Consider the following 27,773-nt stretch of genomic DNA (forward strand, 5'->3'; position numbering starts at 1 on the left):
CTAGCAAGAAATGAAAGAAGAATTTTATGGAGTATTTCTCAACACAACTCTACTCATAATTTACTCATGGACATTCCAACACTTAAATCAAGCTTTTTTTAGTGCAGTAGATAGGAAACATTTTGTAATTCCACACTTTAAAAAGAAAGAGAAGCGAGATCTATGGTATTTTAGGAATGTATCTTTTGAGTTTAGAGGGCAATTTTTGCACACTTCACAGATCTCTGACCTCGAAGGACACCATGTTTAGTGCCATTTGCAGATATGTCCAGAATATCTGGTAAAACAGAGATGGCACTAACCCAAAGAAGTCTTTCAAATTCTGCTAAAACCAGTGTTTCTGTAAGAAAAAAGTCTACAGATTGGCTTAATCTGATCACAGTGGTGTATCAGTACACTCCACCTGCTTCCAAAATAGTTGTGTAACTTGTGTTCTCCAAAAGTGTATCCTGGGAAGTGCTCAAGGGAACACACTCCTGGCACTCCAAGCCTCACTCGTTCACCACTGAGGCCACACAGCTGATACCTCCCTCGATGCTGCATCCACCTCTTGGGTGTTTCTAACTCATTGGTGTGGCTTTTTCCCCACTCCATTAACCCAGTGGTCAGACCCAGCTGTGGCTGCTCCATCAGATCACCAAGCAAATGAGAGGCCATGGAGCTGTACTAAAGCCAAGGACTGACTCTCACATTAGATGAGAATGATGCCCTCTTTTGCCAGCAACCCCTCTCCCAACAGGGTGTCCCACTGTGTACTCCCAGGTACCTCCTGTCCTGCAAGCAAGCAGCGTCCCACAGCCAGAGAAACAAAACTTCAAGCCTGGAACTGCTCCTGAATTCAGATAACTGAGTTATTTAAACTTCTTTAAATTATTTGAATCTCTTCGGAAAGCAGGATTATTTTATCACTTGTCCGTAGCTGAGATGACCAGCTGGTGATTACTATTGAGCTTTTGAAAAGCAGCCAATATTGAGTTAAAGAAACATTAAACTGTAGAAAAATCAATGTGTCATACCAAACTTGAATTTGGAGCCTGTTAAAAGAAATAAACACATAAACCCTGTATGCTGTTGTATTTTCTTCTCTTTTTTTTCCCCTCTAAACTGCATTGATGATGAAGTCCCCAGACGTTTCACTCCAGACACACTGAAAAACTTTCATGGTAAAGGTAGGCTTTGGTTTATCAGTAGGGAAAAGTACCCAGACAGGAAGTCCAGACTGCTACCAGGAGAACACTGGAATTGTGATCTGAATTTTTGAGGCTGCAGAACACAGTCCTTTTGTAGCAGCTCTGCCTGAATGCTCCCTTTGCACTTCAAGCTGGCTCTTGTTTCTCTCTGCTGACTTTTGGAGCTCATTTTACAAATGGACAGTTCCACATTATCAGCCAGAGCTTTGAACACGGACTGGAAGTACAGCAGCACCAGTCACAGAGGCATTGCTGGAATACTCTTCTCTTCTGTGCTGATACTTGAATGTGTCACACCGGATCTGGTGGTATCATTTTAGAAGTAGAATGAAATTATTCCTGGTTAGGTAGAGATTAAATGCACATCATCTGTTACTGGACATCTGTTTAGGTTAATGCCCTTAGTATTCCTGGTGTTTTTCAGTAAGAGGAAATAAAGAGCTCGAAGTAACAAAAGCCAAGGTGGAATAAAACCACTACATTTAATTGGCAAAAACTACTGCCAAATAAAATGCATTTGAACTCTAATTAATCAACTGGAAATCAAAGCAATTGCCATTTACAGTGAAAAGGAAAAACACCCAGTTTGGTTTTGCCATCTCAGAAGTGACTGATTACCACTTAGCACTATAATGATATTCCTTCAGAGTAAATTATACACTGGCTTCTCCTTTCTTGAATCTAAGGAAATAAATTTATTGCTTCTCAGCACCCCAGAAATGAGTTTTGATTAAACTAGAACAGCAGATAAATAGATATTCTTTATTTTAAAAAATAAATAAATTTATGTCTGCCATCATTCTAAACGAATGCAACAAATGAAATACAAATACTACCTGCAGACTTTCCATGTTGAGGCAGAGCAGACAGCTCTCAAAGCACAACCAGCACATGCTACTCAGAGGTTCTCTGACAAAACAGACAGCTCTCCTTCACCAGCTCACTGGAAAAAGTCTGGAAAAATATCCCTGCTAGTTTCAACACTGTATATTTAGACCTAGTTTGATAAATAGCCTGTAATGGCTGAGGAAGAACAGCTGGAACACCCAAGGCCACTGTTCATCTCAGAGAATTATGATTACCAGTAAAAACTTAGAGAGCTACTATAATTTTTGAGGAAATTACAGAATTATGATGTTTACCTCTAATGGCTTAATCAGTGTTTGCAATAGGGTCTACCTGCATCATCCAACATGGATAAGGCAGCTAAAAAGTTTCAGCCCTGGACCCATTTTCATTCTCACAAAGCTTTCTGAAAAATTCTGTTCTGGCACTGAAATTCATTGCAACTGCTCTGGTCTCCATCCAAACATCCCCTGCGGCTTCTGAGAAGAGAAAGGGAAATCCATTTCACTCCTCATGATTTATGGGAGACTGAAGAACAATATCTTTCTCCTTACTTTAAGAGCTGACATACTTTTCCACCCTCTTCCACTTAATGGCTGAACTTTGAAACTTGGCATATACTTTATAGCTCTTTCTGGATGATGTCCAAGACCAAGTTCAAATAAAAACAGGTTAAATAATGGAGCTATAAGTATTTGAAAACTCCCTGCAAAGTGTGCACGAAGTCAGTAACCTGAAATGTAATTCTCCCTTTTCCGACCTTCGCAACAAACAAATCCAACAAACACCACACCCTATGCTCTCTAAAATATGAGTTTTCCAGCCCAGAAGTGCTGCAGCTTTATATACAGCCCCAGAGTCCTCAGCACCAGGCTGGAAGTGTTCCTGAGGAGACAGACTATTCTATAAATATGAGGGAGTGGGGACATGGCAGCAGGATTGTTTTATAAGAGATTAACAAGTGAAGATTTAGCTCAGCATATCTTACCTCATGATTACAACATGCTGAGGGCACGTGCACTACAAATTACCTGTCAGTGGAGCTGCTACAATTCATTTAAGCTTCAGTAACCCAACCACATGCAATTGCATGCTACACCCAAGGAGTAGCATCCATCCCTCAGCAGCCAGGGAATCAATCCCAAGTGCATCACACACACTGAGACGATCCTGATCCCCCTCCTGACAGGCTCTCACACCACAAACTTGGTGCAGCTAGAGAACAGCTGCAGCCAGTGATCTAAATTCTCCTTCAATGCTCTAATCTCCAGAAATTCTTGTTCCTGAAGCTGAAAGGACTGTTGTAAAGACTAACTCATTAACGAAACCAGACACTGACCTGTAATTAGCTCTCTGACTTCCATGTCGTTTGTTTTTCGCAACAGCCTGATCAATGCAGGGATCCCATCACAGTTCTTTATAGCCACTTTGTTTTCATTATCCTTCCCGTAGGAGATGTTTCTGAGAGCCCCACAGGCCTTACGATGGACCTCAGGCTTGGGATGATCCATCAGGCCCACCAGGATAGGGATCCCTTTAAGGTGCCTCACGTCCTTTTTGATTTTGTCGTTCTCGTAGCACAGGTGCTGCAGGTAGGCGGCGGCGTTGGACTTGACGGGGTCGATGGGGTGGCTGAGCATGGCGATGACCTCGGGCAGGTCGGGGTCCCTCCAGCGCGGGTCCTTGCGGATGCTGTCGATGGACGGGGAGCGCTTCCCCAGCCGGTCAATGCTGGCCATGCTGCCCCGCTCCGGCTGCGCCAGCGGCGCCGCGTAGCCGCCGTGCAGGTACGGAATCCTCTCTTCAACCATCTCTGTCTCAATGGGGTCGTCGTAGCCCCTGTGAGGAGCAGCGGTCCCAAGACAAAGAAAGGGGGAAAAAAGGAAAAAAAAGCACATTTAAACGCTTTGTAACTCTGACTCAATATGGAGATTTCAGCCATGAGCAAACATTTTAATACAACAAACAGCATATGAGACAGCATATGTACAATTTCCAATAGTTTATTTGTAGTAACTTGAAAATTAACCATCACCGAGTTCTCAGCAGTGATGGGACTCCAGCACAGCGTTTGGCTAGCAATGAAACGATGACAGGAACTGCAAGCCATCAAACAGATTGCTTTCATTTTGGTCACTCAGCAAAGCAATTACAACAGAGCTGGATTACATTTAGTAGGAAACACTGATCTTCATTAATGCTGTTACTTCTGCAAGAAACCAAAACTCTAATTAAAGGCATTCAAGGCCTGGACAGAGACCACGGACATATTTCAGCAAGTCTGACAAGTTCCACTACATTTCCATGCTGATGCTCAAACAAGTGTACTCTAAACACTACTCTTAATTGATGTTACCATAAACCACCCTCTCATATATGTATTTTTTCAAACCCGCAGAAGCCTTTTGCTTTATGTTTTTTCCCTGGACAGGTTTGCTACTGTCTCAGTATTGCAGTTAGCTCAGTCAAGAAAGTAGTTTTAATTGCTACAAAATGTTTCTTAAAATCTCTCATCTGAAGCACCGAGTGATGCTATTGAACCATTTCTGATGCCATGCTGAAGTATAGATTATTAGAAGGCAGGAAGAAAATGGAGCTTGCTGTCATCCCAAAGGGACTGCAAATTAAACTGGGCTCTGGGGAGAAGAGCAACCAGAGGTGGAGACTGAACTTAGTCTTGTACAATTAACGCTTTTAATGTTAAAAGCGCCTCTCCTGACTTTACGTTGCTTTAATTGCTGTTCTAAACCATAAACTGAATGAAAGGATAAAAATGGGCAAATATCCAAAACTCAGAACGAATCTGAAGAAACCCTTTTATTGATGCAATTATTTGTGTATGTATAATTCAGCAGTTGCTCTACACAGTCATTTACACTGTCTGGACAGCCGTATTTTCTGTTACAGAACAAAGCTGTTTCCATCACTCCAAGCAGAAAGCAACAACATTGGAACGATTTTGTGAATGCAGACAGGGCAGAAGGAGGAACAAAACCCCTTAGCTACTCCTCAAAATTCTGTTTTTACAAATGCAAATTTGTGATAACCAGCATTAAAAAACTACAACAAAATCTCCTTTCTCAAACTCATCCTCACGTTAAATTCTTTTTCACTGCATAAAAGCAGCAGAAGATTAATTTTAATAATTGCACAGCTGTTGCTTGCTTGACTTGGTAACTTGCAATTCGGCACATCCCAGTCCTGCGAGCTGCCCACAAGATAACTGTGCACCACCTCAATTACAGCTGCACAATTAAGTTTCTCTTTCCTCCTCATCCGTCCAAGTACACAAAGGTAATTACTGTCTTGGTATGCAGTTTGTTTGCTTTAATTCCACAAAGCCTTCCAAACAGAACCACACAGATGGGCCTATCTTCACCATGCTGTATCCTCCTCCCTTTGCCACACAAAGCTCCTTGGTTTCATTACATTTGTCAAAAGAAAACTTGAGAGTTAGGACTTTAAACTGCAACATTGTCATGACAAAAGAGAGAGCACCACGTAAGTCTTGTACCATCGACACTATTTTTTTTTTTTTAATTGTCAATCACTACTTATTAAATATGAGTGAAAATACCGGAAGTCAAGAATCAATCATTAAAAAAGAAAAATGAAATAAGATCACAACTCTGCTTTAAAACAAGACAGCACCTGTGAATTGTCTGTAGGGAAAAGGATGAAAACAAAACCCCACAACTGCTGGAATAAGCCCACACAGGTCAGTTCCACAATACCTCTGAGGAAGAAACAATATCAAGAGCCACTTTTAATGCACCAGTGACATAGCTCAATGAGTGTACCTGGCAGCAAAAAAAACCACCTGAACACTTGACCCTTGAAGACCCCAAATTATTGTGTAGAAAGTCCGAGATCCTGTATGAACCTAAGAACTGTACAAGAAAGCTCAGCTGAGGGAAGTATCACACCACTTCAGATTCACATGACTAAATACAGTGACCAAGGCTAGGGAAGGTTAAAAAAAAAAACAACAGGGGAAGCAGTTTACCAAAACAGGTCATCTACAAAGGAGCAGAACAACTGCTCAGGCAGAGCAAGGCAGAAGTGCCACAAACCCCATCGCCTCTCCTTTAACAGAGGGCAGGAAGACCAGACCAGCAGAGTGAGGAAGTCAAAAGCAAGTGTCTGTCAGGGCATTAAATACACCCTGATCACCAACATATTTACACACAGAGAGTGAAGAAATCCTCTTTCTGAATCAGACTGGTGCGGACCAAATGTGATTTTTCACTTCCACATCATTGGAGCAGCTACGCTGGGAAGGAAACGCCACTCGATACGGAACAGGACTAACAAGAGCTTCAGCAGATACTGCTCTCAGGAGGCCAAGAGCTCTTTACTCACAGGACTGAAGAGATCTGGTGCTATGCCAGAGTTGCTGACTGCAAGCATCTTGCCTTCCGTCTGTTTGTAGCAAGGCAGCCAGGTTTTTAGGATGCCATGGGTCTCACTAATCACCTGTCTCAGGGAATTGATCAAAACACATTCTAGCATAGATAAAAACTGGGAGAGAGCTCGTGGATTTATCATCTTCCTTATGGCTTCAACACAGGCACATTTGAGTAAACAGGTGAAGGATTTAAACATTTAATCCTCAACAACTTCTACAAGTGCTACATTCATTACAGTTTGCAGCTGGTGTCTGCTTTGGATAAAAGACCAGAAAGGCTTGGGATTTCAGTAGGAAACTTTGTGCCAAACATTGAAGAGGAGATGTAAAACTTTGCAGACTGAGATTCTACTTTTGCCAGGCTCTGTTCCCTGATAGGATACACAAGGGGATTCAAAACTGGAGTGAATCCTCTGCTGAGACAAGTCTGAGTTAGGAGCGACATGGTTAAAACACCGAAATCCCCTTAACAGGAAACATCTAAGAACTGCCAGTGGATGAGCTGACTCGGGTTGCCTTGCCTCCTGCCACATCAGACTCTGTCATTCATCACCTTCTGCTATGAGAATATTATCAAACTGAGAGCGAATCCACAGTAAGGAAGAGACTCAGGAAAAAAACAAGTATTTTTCAAACTGACCACTTTGCCTGCCCAAGCACGTTCATAAACTCCTGCCCCAAACTAGACAACATCCCAATGTTGCCCATATACACTTGGAATGAGTGCACCTAGGCCACAAGTGCTGACTGAAAGTTTATCTGTAATTACAAGCCTTTATGTTCTGAACTGAAAAAAGGACCAGAAAAAGGAGGAGACATGGCCAGTGCTACCAGTACTCTCACTGTCTATACACAACAGAAGCGAGACAGACCTACCGATTAAGTTATTTAATCTAGAATCTGGCTCATTTCCTGGTAATAATAATTTGGACTGTGAAGTGACCACCAAATACAGTCTCAGGGTCTTAAATCAGGCTTCTGGTATAAACAATTTATCAATAGAAAACTGTTTTGTTGTCGATTTAGTCAACATTAAAAATTTATACCCTGCGTAGTCTGGAATAGTAACACTGGCAATAGCTGCTCCAGAGCTCTTAGGGAAAAAAGATGTCCCATGAATGCTCCTACAAGTACAGATTGCAGTGATCCACTCTGGGAAGAAATCACCACTGAGGCAAGAAAAAGCTGAGCAGAAGTTATTTACATAAGTAAGATGAATTATGACTTGCCATTTTTTTCCAGCTTGTGTTAATTTCAATTTAATGATTAAGAAATATTCAAATAGTAGTAGGGATGTTTTTTGTGAATCAAAGTATTCAGTACTTCCTGCTCCTCTTTCAAATAGGACTGTATATAAAACATCCAGGACACAGTAAGATTAGATGTTTTTAAAAACTACAATAAAACACCTAGTATAATAAAGGCAACCCACCAAATGAAGAAAAAAAGGGCATAAACTCAATTAAAGATGTGTAAATACCTTCACAAGTAAACCTGAGTAACATTAAATCAATATTGTACACCCCAAATGCTTTCTCTAACCCCAATTCATTATGCAACCTGACTTACACCAAACCACAGCAAATGCTGAGGGAAAGAACAAGAAGTGCCAGGTACTCTTGCAGAAAGTAATGTATCTTACATGAGAGACTCAGTATAAAGGAAAATTAGAAAACCCAGCCACGAGCAATGACAAGCCAACAGACATGGAATATTTGCCTTTCTGCATTTATCTGGATTTGGAGGTGTTTGTGTGGAGGCACATTTTTCCCCAATTTAAAATGAAATATAAGTAGCTTAAAATGAGGCTGGTGAATGACAGAAGAAAAGCACAATAGGTATTTATCTCTGCGATCAAACGGAACAGACAAGGGCTGAAAAGAACAATCTGTACTTGTAATCCCCTTGCCTAGGACCCCCTCCAGACACAGCTGGGCTGCGTCCTTATCACACAGGGAGTCAGACTCACTAGCACAGATTCAGATGAGGAACCTCCACTCAAGCCCTCTCAGCACAGGAACTGACAGTAAGGACTCTCATTTTACCTGTAAACTACTAACTAATGAAGTAGCATCTTCTGGGAAGAACATGAGAGAATAACTCAGTGAGTCAGTCAGTGGAGGAATTCTGTCCAGGATCCAAGGAGAGGCCCAAGCTGGAAGTTGGTGCAATGTTGAACAGTGCCCAACAGAGTTGTTGTTAAACCTGCTCTACACATACAAACTTTTTGAAATCAAAAGTGACATAAATTCATCACATTCATTTAATCATTTTCACAGGAATAACTTATTTTAAAAAAACTAGAGAGGAGTAATAAATTAGTAATTACCCTCATCTACTACAAAGCACTACTTGTAGCACTTATTTTCTTGCAAATCAGTAGCATATCTGAAATGCAGGTTTATTGAATTGTTCAAGTATTTCTTTGAAATGTCAAAAAGTAACTGCTTATGAATAGGCCCTCATACAATCTCCTTATGTTCTCAACAGCTAAAGTTTTCTGCCACAGTCAGGCTAATTATTTGTCAAAGCCTCTTGATCACATTAAATATGGAAAAAACCTCACAACAAAAGAAACCTAAATGAAAAATTATGAATTGGTCCTATCCAAACTGCAAGAACAATAAGTCAAAGGGATGTTTAATAAAACCACCAAATTTTAAAATGCAAATGGGTAGGTTCTGAGAATACATTTAATTATTCATTTTGCATACAGTTAGAAAAACGTTAATAAAAAATTAAAAGCACTGATGTCTGACTTCTTTTAGCAAGAACTGTAAACTTGCTTAGTTGCAGGGGAGCACTAATCCAAGTTTGATAGATTGATCAGGATTCTGGCACCCACTGGGTGCAGGTATTTCCTTCAGCCCCACAAAACACAGACGTGGTTCCACTGCTGGGTAAGCCTGCAAAATGAAAGATGGCACAAGGGACTTAAAGGGTGTTCTGGGAGATACGTGTTGACATCTTTTCACTGCGTTTTTGTCTTGTTTGTTTTTTCCTCTCAAGTACAGATGACAATTTGGAAGTGTTTGATTCTGTCTAGCTTTAAAATGAACTTCCAAAAAATGGGAAGGAAAAGAGAGTATGAAAGCATGAATAACATAACATCTCCAAGTAGGAGGACTCCAGGAGAACAAAAAAGCCAACACAAATCCCACCAACTGCTGCTGACGCAGCAAAGCCTTAGGTCAGAAATGTTAAGTCTAAAGACTGTCTATACACACAGAGGCAGGTGGATCCAGAGTCTTTACAGCTCTGGAAACTATTCTAAATTAAAAGGAAAAGAATGAGAACTAAATCCATCTCAAAACATGAATCATGAAGATATGACTTCAAGCAGGCACATGTAAAATTTGTACACCCCTCAGAAAACAAAGTATTACAAGTTTTTCAGGTCTGTACAAGATGAGTTTCAGCTGAGTAACAGGACTCTTTTCCCAAGCCTGTGGGTTGTTGGGTTTTCTTCTCAAATGCAAGAGCAAACAACTGTAAACACAGCATAAACAACTAATACCAAAAAACATGGCATAAAATAGAACATTCCTCAGAAACTGGGCTGAACCAGAAGTAAGCTGTAACTGATCACTTTAAATGCAACACAGATCTCTTTTCTCCCCTTCTATAGGCGCAGGACAAAAATAATGAGGTTCAGTACAACCTGCCCAGACAGCTGAGGGTGTGTGGTTAGCACAGGATCACAGCTGAGGCTGTCACACACCTCACAAGACAGCTTGGCACCCGTTCACCACCAGGGATCAGCTCATCTGCAACCCCAACCAGCTGTTGAGAACTTTTGTTTGGCAGATGTGCACACAACCAGACCTGTCAGGAGTCTCAGAGATCACAAATCCCTCTTTTCACCTTGCTAGTGTGGGATGGCTCTGGGACAACACAGTGCATTCACAAGACTTTTTCAGGAAGAGGGAAAAAAAGTAACAGCCTTCTTCTAAAAGGTCATCTTTCTTTCTAAATTCAACGTGCACTACGCAGCCCAGAATCACTGAAAGGGTCCTTGTGCCCTACCCTCACTCTCTTCTGTACTTCATGTGTGTTTTGCAGTCATTTATGGGCTGTTTTTCTGTCAAGTAACTCCAGAATTTACCAGATCACAGAGTTTGAATGTACATGATCAAATAAGCAAAACAGCTGCACAACAGCACTGTGAAAAACAAGTGAGTGTTACCTTCCTTTGTGAGGTCTTCCTCTCTCTGGCACACCTGCAGACGTCCTCCTGTTCACAGTGGAGTAATCCGGATCCAGTTCATATCCTTCATCATCTACTCCAAGGCTGCGGTTGTCATCTTCCAGTCCATAGGGCTCCGGCTGGAAGCGCTCAGGCTGAGAGCGGTTCAAGTCAACGCTGCTGCCCACCGGCACCTGAGGCTGGGCAACAGGGCCGTAGTTCTCCCTCCGGCTGGGCAGGGTGAAGCTGCCATCGTCGGGCCGGTAGGTGCCCCCTGGCACATAGGCGTAGCGGGGCCGGTAGCTGACACCCCGGGACAAGCTGCCGTAGTTGTCCGAGAGGTCTCCGTAGCCGTCGTGGCCGATGTAGGGGCGGTACTGGCCCTCGTGGCTCTCGGGGTACGAATCGTTGTAGCTGTTGTAGGAGCGGGTGAGGGTGGACGAGGCCTGGGGGGTGATGAAGCGCTCCCCGTTCTTCAGGTACCTCCTGTCGATGGAGTCTGTGTAGCTGCCCATGGGCGACGAGCCGTCCATGGCGGGCAGCCCGTCCGGCCCCAGCGGCACCTGCCGCACTGTCCTCGTGGTCACTGTCTTGACCATCTTGGTTACCTGGGAGGAAGCAGCGAGTAAATGTGTTAATGTTCTCCTTGCTGCACAATGTGGTGAGACAAACAGGGAGGTGGAAGAGTAAAACAGGGAGAGAGCAGCCCAAAGCAAACTACTGTGACGTGCCCGTAACACTGGTGTAGCAATCAGCTCACCTATTAGCTTTCGGAATGAAAGGTGGAAAAATACTTCAAGAAAAGCACTCTGGGCTCTTACGACCAAATCAAAACCACTGCAGCCAGGTGACAGCACATGGAAGCAGTACAAAGTCATTAAACCAGTTCCAATTTCCCTAAAATGTTTTCAGGAGGCATCTGTCCTAGAGAAGACTTTACTATGTTGAGGAGCCACAGGCTGTCCTCCCACAGCTATAGCCTAAATACCACATCACATTCCACAGTTTTATAGAAATAGGGTTATGTGCTTCTGCCTGATCTGGATCAAGTTTGCACCACTGTGTAATGTGATGGAGCTCAAATTTGGCAGTAATAGTTAAGAAACCACTATCTCAAACAGAAGTTTTGGGCTTCAAGATCCTGGACAATATACCTGCTTTCTCTTTTATGATATTCTTACATCCAGCAACCACCACACAAGCCCAGTAAGTAGCTGTTGTCACTGTTTTGGTGACTAACAAATTTGGAATAATGAACACTAGCACCACAATGATTTTGCAATTGCAGCTACCTAAACATACTAGAAAAGCTTGTTTAAAACAGTAAAGAAAAATCTGTACACAAACACATCTTTATCTTTATTTCCATAAATCACATTTCATTTCAAAACAGAATTCACAAGAACCAGAAATAGTAAATGTCCAGAGGGTTCTTGTGTTCAGGGTTTCTTGCTGAAGGGTAAGAACAAAGACTTCTTAAAACTTCACAAGAACCATCCGCCTTTGTGGGAAAGGTCTGGTAATCTGTGTAAGACAGTGCTGGACAAAATCCACTACATTTACAAGCTAGCAAAGGGCCTTCTGTGTGGGTTGGCATCTGGGCTCCATCAACTTCTGTACTGTCTTCCAGAGTGACCAGCAAAAGCTCTTTTGGGAAGAATAAAAAGTCCAGCAGATGCCAGTCTATCCTTCGTAGCCCTAACCCTAATAAAATTACTTTAACCTATAAAAAGTTACCCTATCCCTAGTAAGTGCTGACTTTTCAGCCCAACCAAGCAACAAAACAGCACATCCACAAAGATGAGGGGGAGAATCAACCCACCTGACAGCATTACACGCACCAGGGGAAGAACAAAAGATGAAACTGGTAAAAGGTATTTGGGGTTTCTAAGGTATTACAGACATAAATAAGCATCAGCAAATGACACTTCTCTTCATCTAGGTCTCAGAATGAAATGCTACATTCAAGGGAAATGTTAACCAAAACATATATCCCTAGACTGCTCAGTGGCTCCGAAGTCCAAATAATTATTTTGACCTATAGCCACCAATTTAAACTTTTAGCTTGCCAACAGATTAGCCAAGCTGCTACAAAACAATTAGAGTACATCTCTTGAAGTGGCTCCAGACATGTCCTCTAGCCAGATGTTTTCACACAGAAACCCCAAACAGAAAAAAGATTCACCCAAACAGCATTTCTTTTCCTAGACACATCTGTGAGTAAATGACACTTCAACATAATGAAGTAATGAAATCCTGCAAGACTGAAAGAAGCACAAATGCCTCTCCACCAGCAGTGTAATAAGAGCAACACGCTGAATACAGCACAGCCAGGTACCAATATCATGACCTTGGTATCTAATATGAGCCTGAGCTGAAAGGATTTTCCTCTTCAATACAAAGGGATTTCTTCAGCAAGTAAACATCAGGAAAGATGCCATCCTCCATGCCTCTGAATCTTTTCTCCCCGTTTCAAAGCACACATTTTAACTGGAGGAAAAGAAACTAGAAACTCAGCATTTATTTCACGACATACAATCCAACAGGGGTTTTTGCTTGTTACCTGTGCACAGAACTTCTCCTTTCTGCTCAGTTGTCAGCATGACCACTGTCACAGCATTTATAAACTCAGCAGTGAGAGGAGAAAAAGAGCTGGCGGAGTTTACAGTAGCTCTTTGTGAAGTGGATACACACAAAGCAACACAGCTCAGTGTTCTCCTGCTGAAGTCTGAAACAATACTTTTATTCAAAGTGGCATATTCATAAGTGATCTTCTAAGAGTAGGAAAAGCCACATTTCTCAGGCCTGAAATATGCGAGTCTTGCAAAGCCATGACAAAACTGGATGCAAAGTGCCGGGCCTTTCTGTTCTTGAATCTGGGAACCAGTAATGGGAATAACAGGAATTAAGGTAGGACGACAGCAATTTGATGAATCAGAAATGGATACTTTTGCTCGGAAGGGAACAACGAAGGAGCTTTCTAAATGCCAAGAAATGCCCTTGCATAACCTCACAAAAGCTCTTTCTTTCAGCACTATACAACAAATCTAAGTCCAAGCACTGCTTTTCAGACAGGAGCTCCCATGCTTGCAGTTTGTCACGTGCCATTCTTCCTAAAGCTCTTAAGAGTAAACAATAGGAAGTACCTAATACACCTCATCTGGCTGCAGAAAAGCACCAAAGAAGGAATAAGCTTTGACCTGCAGGATCAGGTCCATCTTCATCAAAGACTTTGCTCCATGTTATTGGCAAACAGAAACATTACAGCCAGGACAACTGTCTCCAACAGTTGCTACATATACACAAAAGCCACAAAGCAAAATTTCAGATCGCTGAAAATCAACTCCTAGACAATGTGTGACCTACCAGTTACACTCAGTGAGTTTTTCACCACGCTCTGGCAATTCTACAGAGTATTTACAGAGATTTGGGTTTTTAGTTTAAATTACCAACACAGAATGCAAGCGATTCATTTGCAATTTATACCTTATTTGCCTTACTTTCCTGTCTTTTAGACTAGCTCAGACAGGCTTTCCATGGCTGTGGCTCATCAAAAAGCCACATTCAGTGTCAGGCAGCACATGTAAGAACAAGTTTACAACATTAGCACCGGTTCACCTCTTATTATTTTCTGAACGCTGCACCCAACAGCAAATGCAAAGTATCAGGACAATCAAAACCCCCTTGTCAGACACATAAAAAGGAACATTTCACTCAAGCACTGAAGTACGCATTTCTCACAGCATAAAAGCCTTCAGTAATGTTAAAGGTGTTATACTGGGGCAATCAAACAGAGTCATTTTATATTTTGAGAGAGAGGGAGTATTTGCACTCATGCCTCATTTGCCAGGCATAGGCATTGAGATAGAACATTTATCATGTGACAAATAGATTTTGCTGCTGACAGGACAATAAGGGGAAGCTTTTTGGAAGCAATTAGCCAGCACACAGATGAAGGTCCATTTAATGTAAGGTTTCCAAGCAAAAGAAGAAACCCAACCAACAAATCAAACACCTTTATTTCAGGAAATCCTGCTCAAGGGAATGTTTCATTTTTATTTCTTTAAAGAACACAGGCAATCTTGAGCAGCTGACAGCATAGTAATCTTCTCTGCCAACATTTTTGTGGTTTCCTTAATACTGATGCATTAGCCAAAGACAATGAAGCTATTCCAAATGGGAGTCCCAGCAGACTGCCTCATCTGAGAGACACCTGATCCTACAGATGCACCCAATCTTAAAAAAGACTTATTACCATCAATTCCTCACTACAGATATGATCTAATGAAAAATTTAGAGTTACAAGTTACTTTGAGTGTAATTTGACTTCCTCTGTTTACTTTCCATCCCTAAAGAAAACCTGTGTAAAAAGGTTTTTTCAGCCCGATGAAATCAAAGATGCTCACTTGTTTCAATCCCCCAGTCTTGGAGTACCAGAGGAAAGCTTCAGAGCACTTCCCTACGAAGAGGCTGGCTGAGTATGCTTGCAACGTATTTATAACTCTTTAATCCCTGTACAAATACTAAGATTTCAGCTACAGTATAAAAAACCACAATACACCTCTCTGCAGCCAAAATTCTATGATACTTCAAGTCAGTGTTTTCACTGCTGCTCTCCACACCCCAAAATCTAAGTATACTTCCGGTTTACGGACCTTACCATTGTTCACCCTCCCCAAATAACAATTATTCTAGTAAGTAATTCCCTTACAGACCCCATGATAATGGTTTCACTAATACTGTTTCTGGAAATACATCTGCCAATGGAACATAAAGGAAATATTCACACATTTGAAGCAGCTTCTGTATTTTTCTGTCCCTCATCCTCCTATTTATCTAGAAGGATGGGAGAACAAACATCAAACTACCCAACAACTGGATTTACTGGATGCACGTGCATATGGCATAAGTAGGCGCCTCACAGGGCTCAACCACAGAGGAGTGAAGACAGTTCCAAGATTTCTGTGGAACTGGGCTGTCATGGTCAAATGCAGTCAACTTAACCAGTACCTATAATTTTGTCTTCCATTTTGTTTTTGAGGTTGGTTTTGGTTGGCCTTTAATTTTTTTTTTTTTAATAAATTAAGTTCATTGTGAAAGGTGACAGGGCTAACCATTTTGTTGAAGCTGTCATAAACCAAGAATCAGATGAGAAGGAACACAGGAGGGTTTAAGCATCCTGACATTTCTGCGAGCTTATTTTTGAAGTACAGACAGGTTGAAGCTATTACCTTTCTATTAAATGCTGTGGAAGAACTCACCCTGTAGGTTTTCAAAACAACAGCTGAAAATTCTCCCCTTCAATTTTAAGCCTAGTATTTCACATCTTGAAAGGGCCCTCAACTCCAGCTGAAATCCATTCCTGCTCTATTACCTTTGAATTTCCTGCAAAGTTTCGAAGAACTGCCTCTTGGGGTACCTAGCACCAGCACAACCCAGGGTTTTGGTCACAAGCACTTGCTCATCACAGGTGTTAGGAAGTGGGAACAGCAGTTAATCACTGCTGGGAAAGATCTGGACTTGCTGAGTATTGGAAAGCTCAAGGAAAATGGATGGACTACAAATTAAACAGCTTTGTATACAGATTGATTTCACAGTATGGTATGATAAAATATCAATTTCAATGAGTACCAGTGACCTAAATCTCTCCAATCTTTTGGCATTTCCAAGATAAAAATAAAAGGTGCCTGAAAAAAGAAAAAAAAGCTAACATTTACACAAGCACACACACATCTAACTTGCTTTACTGAGTTCTCTTGAGCCACTTACAACAGGCTTCCTTTAACACCTGACAGTGCTCCAGCGAGCAGCAAGAAGTGGAAGTCTCTCCCCAAGGTGACTTTCACTGTTTTAGCTTGATAGGTATTTGGCTTCCAGAGATATTATAAAGTTGAAATGAAGTGTTATCTGCTACATCTTTTGTGCAATGAATGTTATGTAGGGACTCAGTACAACACTAAAAGAATAACAGGTAGGGGAAAATTACTCAGAGATATCTCATTTTGAAAAGGCAGATGTTCTCTATTTAAAATATGTCAAATATTAAATTCTATTACGCCTTCTTCCTGCTTCACTGCTACAGGCATTTTCAAAGATGAGGGGAAAAGCAAAGCAAAACTGTCAATGCATCTAGATTAAGGTTGTTTACTTAATACACTATTGAAAAGAATAACCTCTATAAATTATGGGTTTGAAACAACAGGGAAAGGCATAGAGAATAAAGGAACAGCAGCATCCAGGAGCATTCATGCTTACAGCCTTTGCTGTGCTGCATTTCAAGAGGAAGAATTTCAGAGGCATTGCTCTCCAGCAAGCTAGAAATTCACACAATTTAGCAAAAATAAGTGACAATTTCCTTTTAAGAATCCAAAAATGGCATTAGGTTGACTATTCCCCACATAAGCTATCCACCAAAGAAAGAATACATTTGGAAAACATCTCTGGTTTCTCTGGGTCTTAAAAAGACATGAGTTGTGTTATTTACCCTGTCAGAGGAAGTATCTTGTGCTGCCACTTTCTTTGCAAGACAGATATGCTGGAGATTGTGACTGACACTGTCCAGTAGAGCCTTTTAGTTACAGACAGAACAAAAACAGGCTCTAAACCCTTCCTTAAAGGAGCCTGGAGCAAGCACAGCAATGCAGAGCATGAAAGGCTATTGCTCAGAGTAAAAAGAAAAGCTGAGCACAAACCTACCTCCCCTGAGCACAGTGTGACCATCTCAACTTTACACACTGGATATTACTGAAAAGAGACTAAAGGATTCCCACCACAGGAAATGTTGCTCCTTTACAAGGACAAGCACCACCTGCACACTGAATGCACGGCCAGATTCACGTGGGGGTTTTGGTTTGGGGGTTTTTGTTTGGGGGGGGGGGGCTGTTCTTTGTATTTTTAATTTCTTTAAGTCTGTGAGGGAACAGGCAGAGACACAAAACTGGTTTTGGGCTCAACACCTCCTACTCCTGCAAGTGGATGCCCAGCCGCGATGCGTTTGCATCTCCCATGCCAGGGAGATTTCTTCACCACCCTCCTCTGAGCAGCAAGCTCAGAATTCTGCCACTGCACAGCAGTACCAGAAAGCTTCATTTTCTCTGTAGGGCTCTCACATATAATAGCATGAACTAAGAAAGCACTATGATGATACCTACTAGAAGTAATAGTGTCAATGACAATTAACTCCAGGGCAATTAACTGATGCTACTAAATCCCGGTGACACAGTTTTCATTTTCACAATCCCTACCAAAACAAAATGCAAGTCAAAGACCAAAGTGATGTGAAAAAATTGTAAAATCTGACCTCGGATTAGTATCTAAGAGCTGTTAAATCTATGCCATTTTATCACAGCAAGGAGAAGTCAAAACAAAACCATTTCAGAGGCAACAACAACCCCAACAAAGTCTCAGCACCTTTTCTGACAGTCATGGCTAAGCCAGGCTGTGTTTTGACATTTCAGAATCACTTTTCTCAACAACTGGGTTTTTAATATTTTTTTGTTGGTCTTTTTAGCAATGAATTACTAGGAAACAGCTCTGGATAGCACATAAGCTGAAGTCAGTGGCATTATTTGAAACAACACAAATGGAGAGTAAGACAGCTATGCATCCTACCCCTATTCTGGACACACTTCAGTGCCTGCAATGACCTACAGTAACAGAAGAAAGCCTTGCTCTTTGAAATGGAACAGTAGCTCCAGGGTTGCTGTTTTTTCAATTTTCCTTTCCCATATGCAGCCACAATGCGTGTTTTGAAGCTGCCACTGTCCTTTTCTGTGGGAAGATGGAAAAACAGGAGGTTCCTGATACAGAGGAGAAAATCACACCTCTGAGGCCCTGACAAACACTCAGCTTTTATCAGAGGCACGACTATTTCAGACAAATTACTTCACTCCATGTGGTCCTGTTATCTAGGGACCACTGCATGGCCTCACCTCTATTTTTACAGTCATAGCTATAATCTTATGCCTTTGCATAGCTGCACTTACAGCCTCCTAAAACTATGCACTACTATTAGTACATATAAAAAGGTGTCCATCCCCACTGTAATTTTATCACTTCCTTCCTGCAAATAACAGTTGTTGTTGCTGTCAGTAGAAAGAAAACAGAATTTCTTTCCTGTAAGTCACAAACTAAATACATTAGATTATTTGAAGAGCTAATAAAATGTGGGGGCTTTTCGTTAATCTCTATTATTTTTATTTAAAGACCTTCATCTCCTTCCAACAATGAGAAAATAGGCCAGTTACATTTACCTTCTAACTAACTGCAACAAATATTAAACCAGATACTCAGTTTATTATAATGTGTACAGGCCCACTGACCTCAGGAAATCAACACTGATTTACTTCAACCTGAGGATCTGATGTCCTGAATAGATATCTTAGAGGACTGCAATTCTGGAACATCAGTGAAAATAAACACTGATTTACACAGTGACCTCTGTTCAACTCCTTTTAACACAGAAAGCGGTTTTTTTTCTTTTTAGAAATTTTTAAAAAGGGAATCACCCTTAATCTTTGTAACTTTCCAGTGGTGCTGAAAGCATGCAAGGCAGCCATGGACACACAGTGCCTGCTCAACAGAGACTGCAAAATTACCTTACACAAGGAATAAAAAGTTATCAGGAAAATTAGAACATTTGCAACACCTGTAATCCAGCCAAACCTGAGGTACAAGTCACTTGAGAGCACACCCAGCTTTCCCCATTCATTAGGAGTAAGATGCCATTCACAAGATTGTTGCAGATTTTGAATGCTATGGTGTTATTTACATAGGCTGTTTCTTGTTCTAAAGGACAAGTGCATAATGACATAATGTTATTGCAGACTGTCACTAATTTAAGACATATTTCCAAGCATATTTTCCTCAGCCAAGCCCTACCAACTCATCAATTTTCGTATCACTGTATGTGTTTGCAGGGCAATGCTGTGAACTGCTTCAGTAGAATGAAGTTAATGTTACAAGAATAAGCAGCCTGAGAAAGGGTTCTAGTGTTTTTGTTTGGTTAACCTGGCTAATTTCCACTGCTCAGTTTATGGATCCATGAACAGCTGTATCAGCACAGCTGATAGGGAGCAATCTAGACATAGACGTGAAACTGAAAAAACCCTGAACTCAGCTCTGCTGGCAAACACAATGTTCAAAATCACTGAGGATCACAACAGCATGATTGTCATCACTCAGGCTACTCCCCGCTATTTCTACTCCATGATTAGATAGCACTTTGCCATTTTCCTCAGTGGTTATTAACCTCTCACCTTGGTTTCAGTTCTCCTTGTGGTTCCATCTTCAGAAGTGACAATAGACACGTGGGAAGTGGGAGTGCCTGGGTCTTCCTCCACAGTAACTGTCTCTTCCACCATTTCTTGAGGCTCTTGCATCATTGCTATTGAAGTCTGGTTACTGGGGCTTTGTTCCTAAAGAAGCAAGTAAAAAAAATTTGAACTTTTAATTTCTGCCATCATGGTTTAACTGTTCTACTGATTTCAGCTTCATTGATTTAAAAAACACGTTTTACCCTACAATTTGCAAGCAGAGATTCAGAGAAAGGAGTATTTCCTGTCTCAGACAAGCTTGCTGCAACTGTGCTGGAATGACTGGGCTCAGTGCAGCAAATAGAAATCATGTGAAGCATCTATCAAGTACTTCTTATTAATAGGCAACAGACTTACAGACTACTATCTTATATTTAAATCTGCTTTCAGCTTTCTTCTCAATGCCCAGCATAGGAGGAGTGGATTTTTTGTCTGCAAAACCATTCTTTTAGTTCTGTAGTGAACAGGCCCACTGGCTTTCAGAGCAGTTAATCTTACACACCATTGAAAGTTTCTTTTCATTTGATAAAGTACACTCAGCTGGAGACTAGAGAAGGCTATAAAACGTCAACACCTACAATTAAATAGACACCTTTCTCAAACTGTCCAAAGCAACGACAATTTAACAAAAAATGCATGGCTAGAGATTAATTCAGTGAAATGCTTCCCTTCTCACGTCTTCATTAAGTCCATAAGGTCTAACTGGCTACAAGCTTATTTAAAATTTGTAACAGATAGACAACATAATAGAAACTAAACAGAAAGATGGGAGATCAAAGGCGGGTTCTTGCAAGGATACTGCCCGAAGAGAATGCTCTGCCAGCACCAGCATCTGAACCTTCCTTTTTCTTATGCAATTGTGCGTTTCAGCACAGAAATCAGAGAAGCTCCCTTTGGTAGATGAACGTCTTTCAGAAGTTTCCCAGCAAGAGGCCAATAAAGAACCAGCTTATGCACTGAGAAATCAGCCTTTTACCCAGCATTATGAATCCTCAGCCACGTAAAATGCAATGACAGACTGATCATTTCATTACGAGCCCTGAACGTATCTGGCTACACAGGCTTTAAAGCCAAAGCAGGGCTTCTGTTGGCTCACCTTGTCAAATAGACACTCAAAAAATATCCTTTATTAAGGACTATATACACACACATTTTTACATACATATTTTAAAAAAAAAAAAAAGAGCATTAAAAAATCGAAGAAGAATGACATAGAGCCCAAAACTGCAAATTGAGCAGACTTTGCCTAAAGCAAACTCTCTGGACAAATCCACTATCTCTTCACATCACAAGAAAATAAAAAGGGTTGGGATGAAACTGTTGCAATAGAGGTGCTCAGCCTAATTACATAAAAGTTAAAACATTATTCACCTGTGAACAGCTTCATCACCACGGAACTATAACACTACATTTTGCATCATTTTATTTAGAAAAATTGCATTTCAACCCAACTATAGCCTTTGAATTTCCCCTTTTGCTGTGCCATGTTTTGTGCAGGCCTCCAGCGACCTTTTGCTGCTGAGGTCTCATTAAGGTCCACATTTAATTTTTGCATGATTTATAATTTCCCTTTGAACAAGCTGAGATGTCCCTGCTCAGTTTTCATTTATTTACAGCTGTATTCTGACCTTCTGGAACTCAGACTTCAGCAAGAAAGCCACTCTCATTTTCAGGTAAGCACGAATATTAACCAAGACCATGACAATAAGCCTCTGGCAATCACCTCAGTCAAAATGCAACATGGACAGCCTTCAAAGGTAAGGCACCAGAAGTGATACAAGCAGGCACTACTTCCATTTCTATTGAAACCACAGAGTAACTCAGGTTACAGAATCCATCAACGAGAATAAGGCTTCTGAAATCCTTAAGAAAATCACTCCTTCCAGTCTGCAGTACTCAAATCATTAATGGCAACTTATGATACATGCTGAATTCTTTATGGTAGAGTTCAGATGTCACATCATGTCTTCTGCGCATGGCTCCAGAAGGGGAGCTTGGTCCTGCAATAAATACATTATTCTTTTCACATTTTTTCTTAAGAAACTGTGTTATAACTGCAACTCCCTTTCTCACACCCCACAGTAAAGCTTTCCTCCCAAGAGAATAATTTACACAATACTGCAATACAGTAGAGACTCAGAAGTTCTATTCATCTTCACTCAATCAAACCTTACCAAGAACGAAGAAACCACTTATATGTAGAGGGATTTTACACAACACCTTATCCCTGTAAACCTCACCATCGAATACCAAAACTGCTCCAAGGTGGGACCTTCTCACTCCTCTCACACATGTACGTACACACACACAGAGCTCATCCACCACCTTCATTTCCAGATGCACTTGAGGTACTGGCATCTCTTAGTTCCCCTCTAGACTTTATAGAGGCAGCCTCTGTTTTCTGATAATAAACCTGAGGAGATGGAAGGTGGAAAGAACTATTTTGTTCTTTGAGCTTTTGCAATACTTTTTCTTTATTTAAAAAAGCGTAAAGTCTGCCTTTGTATTCAGACTGCCTGTGGGCAAAGGAAACCTTAAAAGCTGGGCACTTAAACATCAGCAAATTGCAAGCCAGAGCATATTGACTTTAAATGAGCATTGCGCTGGGTTTTATCCTCTAGCTGCTTCTAAAATGAAGATTTAGGCAGATATGGTACAGATCTGCATTCCTAGAAGAGAAAACTATTGTTAGCAAGAGACTGTCCTAAGCATCAGAAAGCCTAAAAGCTTGCAAAGTTCAAGGTAGATATCTCAACACAGACAGGTAACCAGACTGGCATCTACTGTGTCTTCCTTCTTACTACGGATCTACTGAGGAATGCAGTGAGCCAATGGGACAGCCTACCACCCAACTTACCCCTGAATTACCTGAACCAGGTGGTTCTTTGATCTCCCAACCCAGTACTTTCTCTACATCGCTAGCTTGGAGCTGTCACAAGCTAACATTAATGTAGAAAAGATGCAAAGGTTTTGTTGTCTGTTTTTAGACTCCATCATTAAGGATTTTAGGTCATCACAAATTGCAGAAACTGGGACACATTACCCCTTTCAACTATTTGCTCAGTTTCGAAGCCAGTATTTAGAACGCTCTTTTTTTGCTAAATACACCTCAGCATCTCAGATTCCAAACATCTGGCAGGTAAGCCTAATTATCCAGAGTAAACCACAAGTTGCTGGATAGGGCTGGAACATGACACCCCTAATGAATAATGCTACCAGTAGTTAGTTCCCTGCCTGCTAGAAGGAGGTTAATTCCAGTTCAGAACAATACACACTCATTTACCTTACTGGGGCCTTTCAAAGCAAAAGCCATGAGATTACAAAACACTACCAAATTATGAGAACAGATTCCAGTACCGTTACTGCATGTGGCGTCAGCAGTCATGACTCTTGCTTTTACTCTTGCTTTTTTGAGACCAAATGAATCCTATCCTGTTGATTTGTACTTGCATCTCCAGTGTGCTTTTAAAAAGCCATGCTATTTAAAACACAAAGCAACAATCAATTTACCTCCAGCCTGTAAAAGTTAAGCGCAGATGTATCAGCTAAAGACCTTGTAAAATAACCAAGAAGCATAAAATAACAGTAATTCTTGTTTTGTTAAAGAACAGTGATTTATCATTTAGGGCACATATCTCCTAGGGCTTATTTTGCATTAGAATACTACAGCTTCTGTAATCATCGCCATTTCAATTCCTAGCGTTGTAGTTCCATCAAAGTAGCTATTTTATATCTGTTTTAATAAAAGAATAACCTCCCCCAGGAGGATCAGACATCCAACTTTAAGACTGTAAACAAAGTTCTTTATTCTCTGCCTATGGAACAATTTTAAACAGTCTGGAAACAATATAAAATTGCAGGAGATTATTATTTCCGCTAAAACAGCCCCTCTTCAAGAACACTGAAATCATGTACATCGAATCTTCATTCTCCCCAAGATCCCCTTTGTTCAGAAGATTTCAGTGCAGGCTATTCCAGCTACTCCTTACTCCAGGCTACTGTCAGATACCAAATTTGAAGGTTTTTGCAAAGCACAAAGGCTGGATTCTACATCAATGGACACACTTGTCCTCAGTCAACCCCAGCATAGACAGAGCCCAAGTGTATCAGCTCCTGTGAAACACATTACAAGTCTGGGCATAATTAGTGGCATTGGACAACCATGATAATTGAATTAAATGTGGATTCTCTCTCCTCTACTACTCTTTAAATGACTTATTACACCTTCAATCTGTGCAAAGCGTGAGATTATTTCTAAGTGTAAAGCAAGCAGACTGGCTTTGTCAGAGCCAAGTCTCAGGATGATGTTCTGCCCCAATGGTCTCCTTCCCACTCAGGTGTGCACTTCCAGCTCAGTCATGTTCTCAAGCTTTTATTCGCTGAAGACATGTGGAGAAAGACACAAAAGGCAAGTCTGCAGGAACACAGCAGCTGAAAAAAGTCTGTCTTGAGATCTGCATCAGACTGGGACATCAGAGAGGAAGGAAATCACCAGAGGAATTTGCTGAACTTTGTGTATTTGTGGTAGACTTTTTCTAAAGTCCAACTCCACAGCAGCTGAAGACTCTCAAATCTGGTTATCACATCCCCCTGCCTCACCAGGGCAGCCTTCTTTCACCACAGCCTCAAAATGCCTGCTGTGCTCTCTCCCCTGATTTGTCCTGAGAGCCTCCATGCACTTCAGCAGTGCAAAAGATGGACTCCAAGCTGAGCAGCTCATGCCCATCACTGAGCCAGTGTCACCTGAGGAGCAGCAGTACCGTCCCACTCTTTCTAGTTTGTTCTTCAGAAACAGGGGAGCCCTCACACACTGCAGCACTTGCACTACTGCAAGGCAGGGCACCTTCCACAAGCACATGGAGACCTTAAGCTCAAGGACTGACACAGGCTGTTTCCCTCAACTCAAAAAACACAGCAAGACCCAGGTCTCCAGCACCAAGCACAGGTATGCAGCTAGACCTACCCAAATTCTTCATGATCGGGGAAACATTGCCCCAAAGCTGGGATCAAATCATGGCTCATTCAAGCAAAACGGCTCTGGAAGAACAAAAAGCACACGGACCAGCCTGTACTGAAACCCAGGCAGCACAGGGTGCTGGAACGAGAGTCTGCAAGACAATGACTTAAATATGGGAATACATAAATATCTACTTTGCTGCAGATAAACTAATCTCCATTTAGTAAACCTACTTTTCTGTTTTGTTATGTGAAATACAATGTAGGGTTCATGTATATAAATCTGTATTTATGTATATGTATACAATGGATTCAATGCACTTCAATGTGAACCCAAACACATTAACCTATGAGAAAGCTTCAAGCTCTGTTAGAGCTCTGACACAAACTCTACCCTAAGGCTGGTCAGCTCAGAACAGAAGGGAAACGTTAGCCACCAATGAAAGCAGGCTGTCCTGGCACAGGGTACCAGAATGAACTCAGCCCCACACCACAATGCACTAACTGTTTCCTGAACACTTACACACTTCCTTTGTCCTTTAGAAACACACACGACAAGCACCGAACAAATAATGCCAAGAGCTTTTAAAGCACCAAGGTTAAAAGGAACATTTCAGCAACTGGAAAAAACCCTCAACTACAGAAGTTCTGAAAAGCCACAAAGAGGAGCTTTTTTTTTGGAAGCAGGCTTGGTAATTCACCCTTTGAAGGCATCACACCTTTCAGGGAGAGCAAGAGGCGGAGGTGAAGGAGAAGGAATCAAACCCCAGACAAGGCCTGGAGTAGCAATATTCATCCCTCAAGTACAGCAAGGCACACTGGGGTTCTGTTCAGCCACGCGGTAGCTGCCCATCAACGGGGAAATCCAGTGCCTGCCCAACGGTCAACAAAGAGGGCTTTTATGCTATTTTAAACAATCTGAAGTGTCTCAGTTAATGGTAGACCGGGCAATTGGCCCTCAACTATTTCCAATTGACTGGAATGATGGATGAAGCTAAAGGGAATGCTGACCCACTGAACTTTTCCATACAAAGCTAGGAAACTGAAGGAGACTGTAAACAGTTTGTAAGAAGGAGAAGTGGGAGAGGGAGAATCCCAGGGGCTTTGCTCCTCTCAACCTGCTGTTAAGTTGTTTCAGATGAAGGAAAACAAAGAGCTTCAACTCTGAGCAACATACAATAAATACATGGGAAGGCCTAAATGAATAGGGTATTTTTCCCATGCACTCCTCTCCTTTCTCCAGGAGCTGTTTAGCTCTGCCACGCAGGCTGGTCCTTTGAATCAGAAAGGGCAATTTGTCACTCTGACAAGGTGTCTCTCAGGGCTCTCTATTGCCTTGCCCTGCTTTTCAGATTGACTGGGTGTTAACCAAGGGTGTCAAGACATCACATCTCAGTCAACTTCAACAGATGTGATGATACATATTTAAAAATTACATGTTAATCAGTGCCACTACATTAAGGTAATGCTCAGGAAGCCACACATGCCCACTGATTTTCTGAACAAAACCATCAGTAGCAGCTTTTGCACTGCAAAGGGCAACAGTGCTGCAATGTGACAGAGCTGTCTGCTCACCTCAACAGCTCCCGGGAAGGAAGACTGGGAACATGCAACTTCCAGATGGGGAAATGGATGAGTAATAGGTTCAAATTCACACCATCTAACTTTAGGCAGCTTAGCAAGGTATCTAAATGCAGGATAACTTAATTCTTTCCCTTTAGTCGAAAAGAAGAGTAGGAGCCTCAGAGAACAGATCTTGCACAGACTAAATTACTTCCTTGGACATATCCAGCTTTTGCCATCAATTCTGCAGGGAAATTGTATCAAGTGCTTCAAGACAACATTAAAGCTGGAGGATGAATCCAGGCCTCAAAGCCCCAGTGTAAGTACTCTGTGTAGAACCCAGACAGGACAAGGATATCACAAGTCATCACTCAGTCCCTTAGTCACAAGCCCTTTTTCTCCCAGCAGTTCAGCAAGATCAGGTAGTAAAATAGAACCGTAAGCCATTATTTGTAATATAAAAATGATACAGGACAAAAAAAAAAAACAAAAACCCAAAAGAAAGAGCACCTGGCACACACGGCTCTCTTTCCCTTAACTGTTGACAGCAATGGCCAGTGTTTATCTGGACAGTCTGCCCAGTAGGAAACTGAGCAGGAAATGACTGTTTCTCACCAAGATCTGTATACAGAGTTCACTGCAATTTGCCAAACTACCTGCCAAAGACAAATACAATGTAAATCTACATGCCTAATCTTTGACCAAACCCAGAACAGATCTGACTTGCTTCCTTCTCTGGAGCCTTTCAGATGAACTAACCAAGACTAAATTAGGGACATTTTTACTGGGATGAGGTTACATCATGGATTATAATTTTCCAGCAAGTTTTTTCCTTCATCTCCACCTGCTGCCTCTACAATGCTGGCATTAAGGGTGGTGTGGGATGACTAATTTTACATTCCTTTCTGCAAGACAGGCATTCAGATTTCATTTCTTCTGGGCCCCACAGAGTTTGGATCACAAATTAAATGGATGCACGTATTACTAGACAGCAAGTCCACAAACTTACATGCACATGGGAGTCAGAAGTACAAGCTAGGTCCTTCATCTAAAACAAAAAAAACAACTGTCAGTTTGGCAGGTGAGAACAGAAAGTTTCTTTATGCAGTCTGTGTGTCCCAGACTCTACCCCAGCCACCTTCACATTAGTGAGTTAAACCAAAGCCTGCCAGACCCAGCCAGTTCTAGGCTAACACACACACGCCCACTTGCACTGCTACAAAACTACCTTAGAGAATTGCTTTTAACTTCAAGGCAGATGTAAACCATCTCTGCATTCTTTGAATTACGACCAAGGCTGGAGCATTATT

The 27,773-nt window shown here is 41.5% G+C and overlaps 1 protein-coding gene across 11 annotated transcripts in view; it reads right to left on the minus strand.

Annotated features, from left to right (window-relative positions):
• Positions 1–27,773, minus strand: part of ARVCF (ARVCF delta catenin family member) — a 259,648-nt gene that overhangs the window by 69,685 nt on the left and 162,190 nt on the right. For 6 of the 11 annotated variants that reach the window (XM_042034727.1, XM_042034728.1, XM_042034732.1 and 3 more), the window contains 4 exons: positions 27,473–27,511; positions 19,888–20,046; positions 10,631–11,238; positions 3,376–3,875 (listed from right to left, as the gene is read on the minus strand). In XM_042034727.1, the coding sequence (XP_041890661.1) occupies positions 3,376–3,875; positions 10,631–11,238; positions 19,888–20,046; positions 27,473–27,511 (1,306 nt within the window). The remainder of the gene's footprint in view (positions 1–3,375; positions 3,876–10,630; positions 11,239–19,887; positions 20,047–27,472; positions 27,512–27,773) is intronic. The other 5 variants (XM_042034729.1, XM_042034730.1, XM_042034736.1 and 2 more) reach the window with 1 other exon arrangement.

Source organism: Corvus kubaryi, unplaced genomic scaffold (genome assembly GCF_017639235.1).
Source record: "Corvus kubaryi isolate FWS band 111438036 unplaced genomic scaffold, C.kubaryi_AGA036_p1.0 37382, whole genome shotgun sequence".
NCBI lineage: Eukaryota > Metazoa > Chordata > Aves > Passeriformes > Corvidae > Corvus > Corvus kubaryi.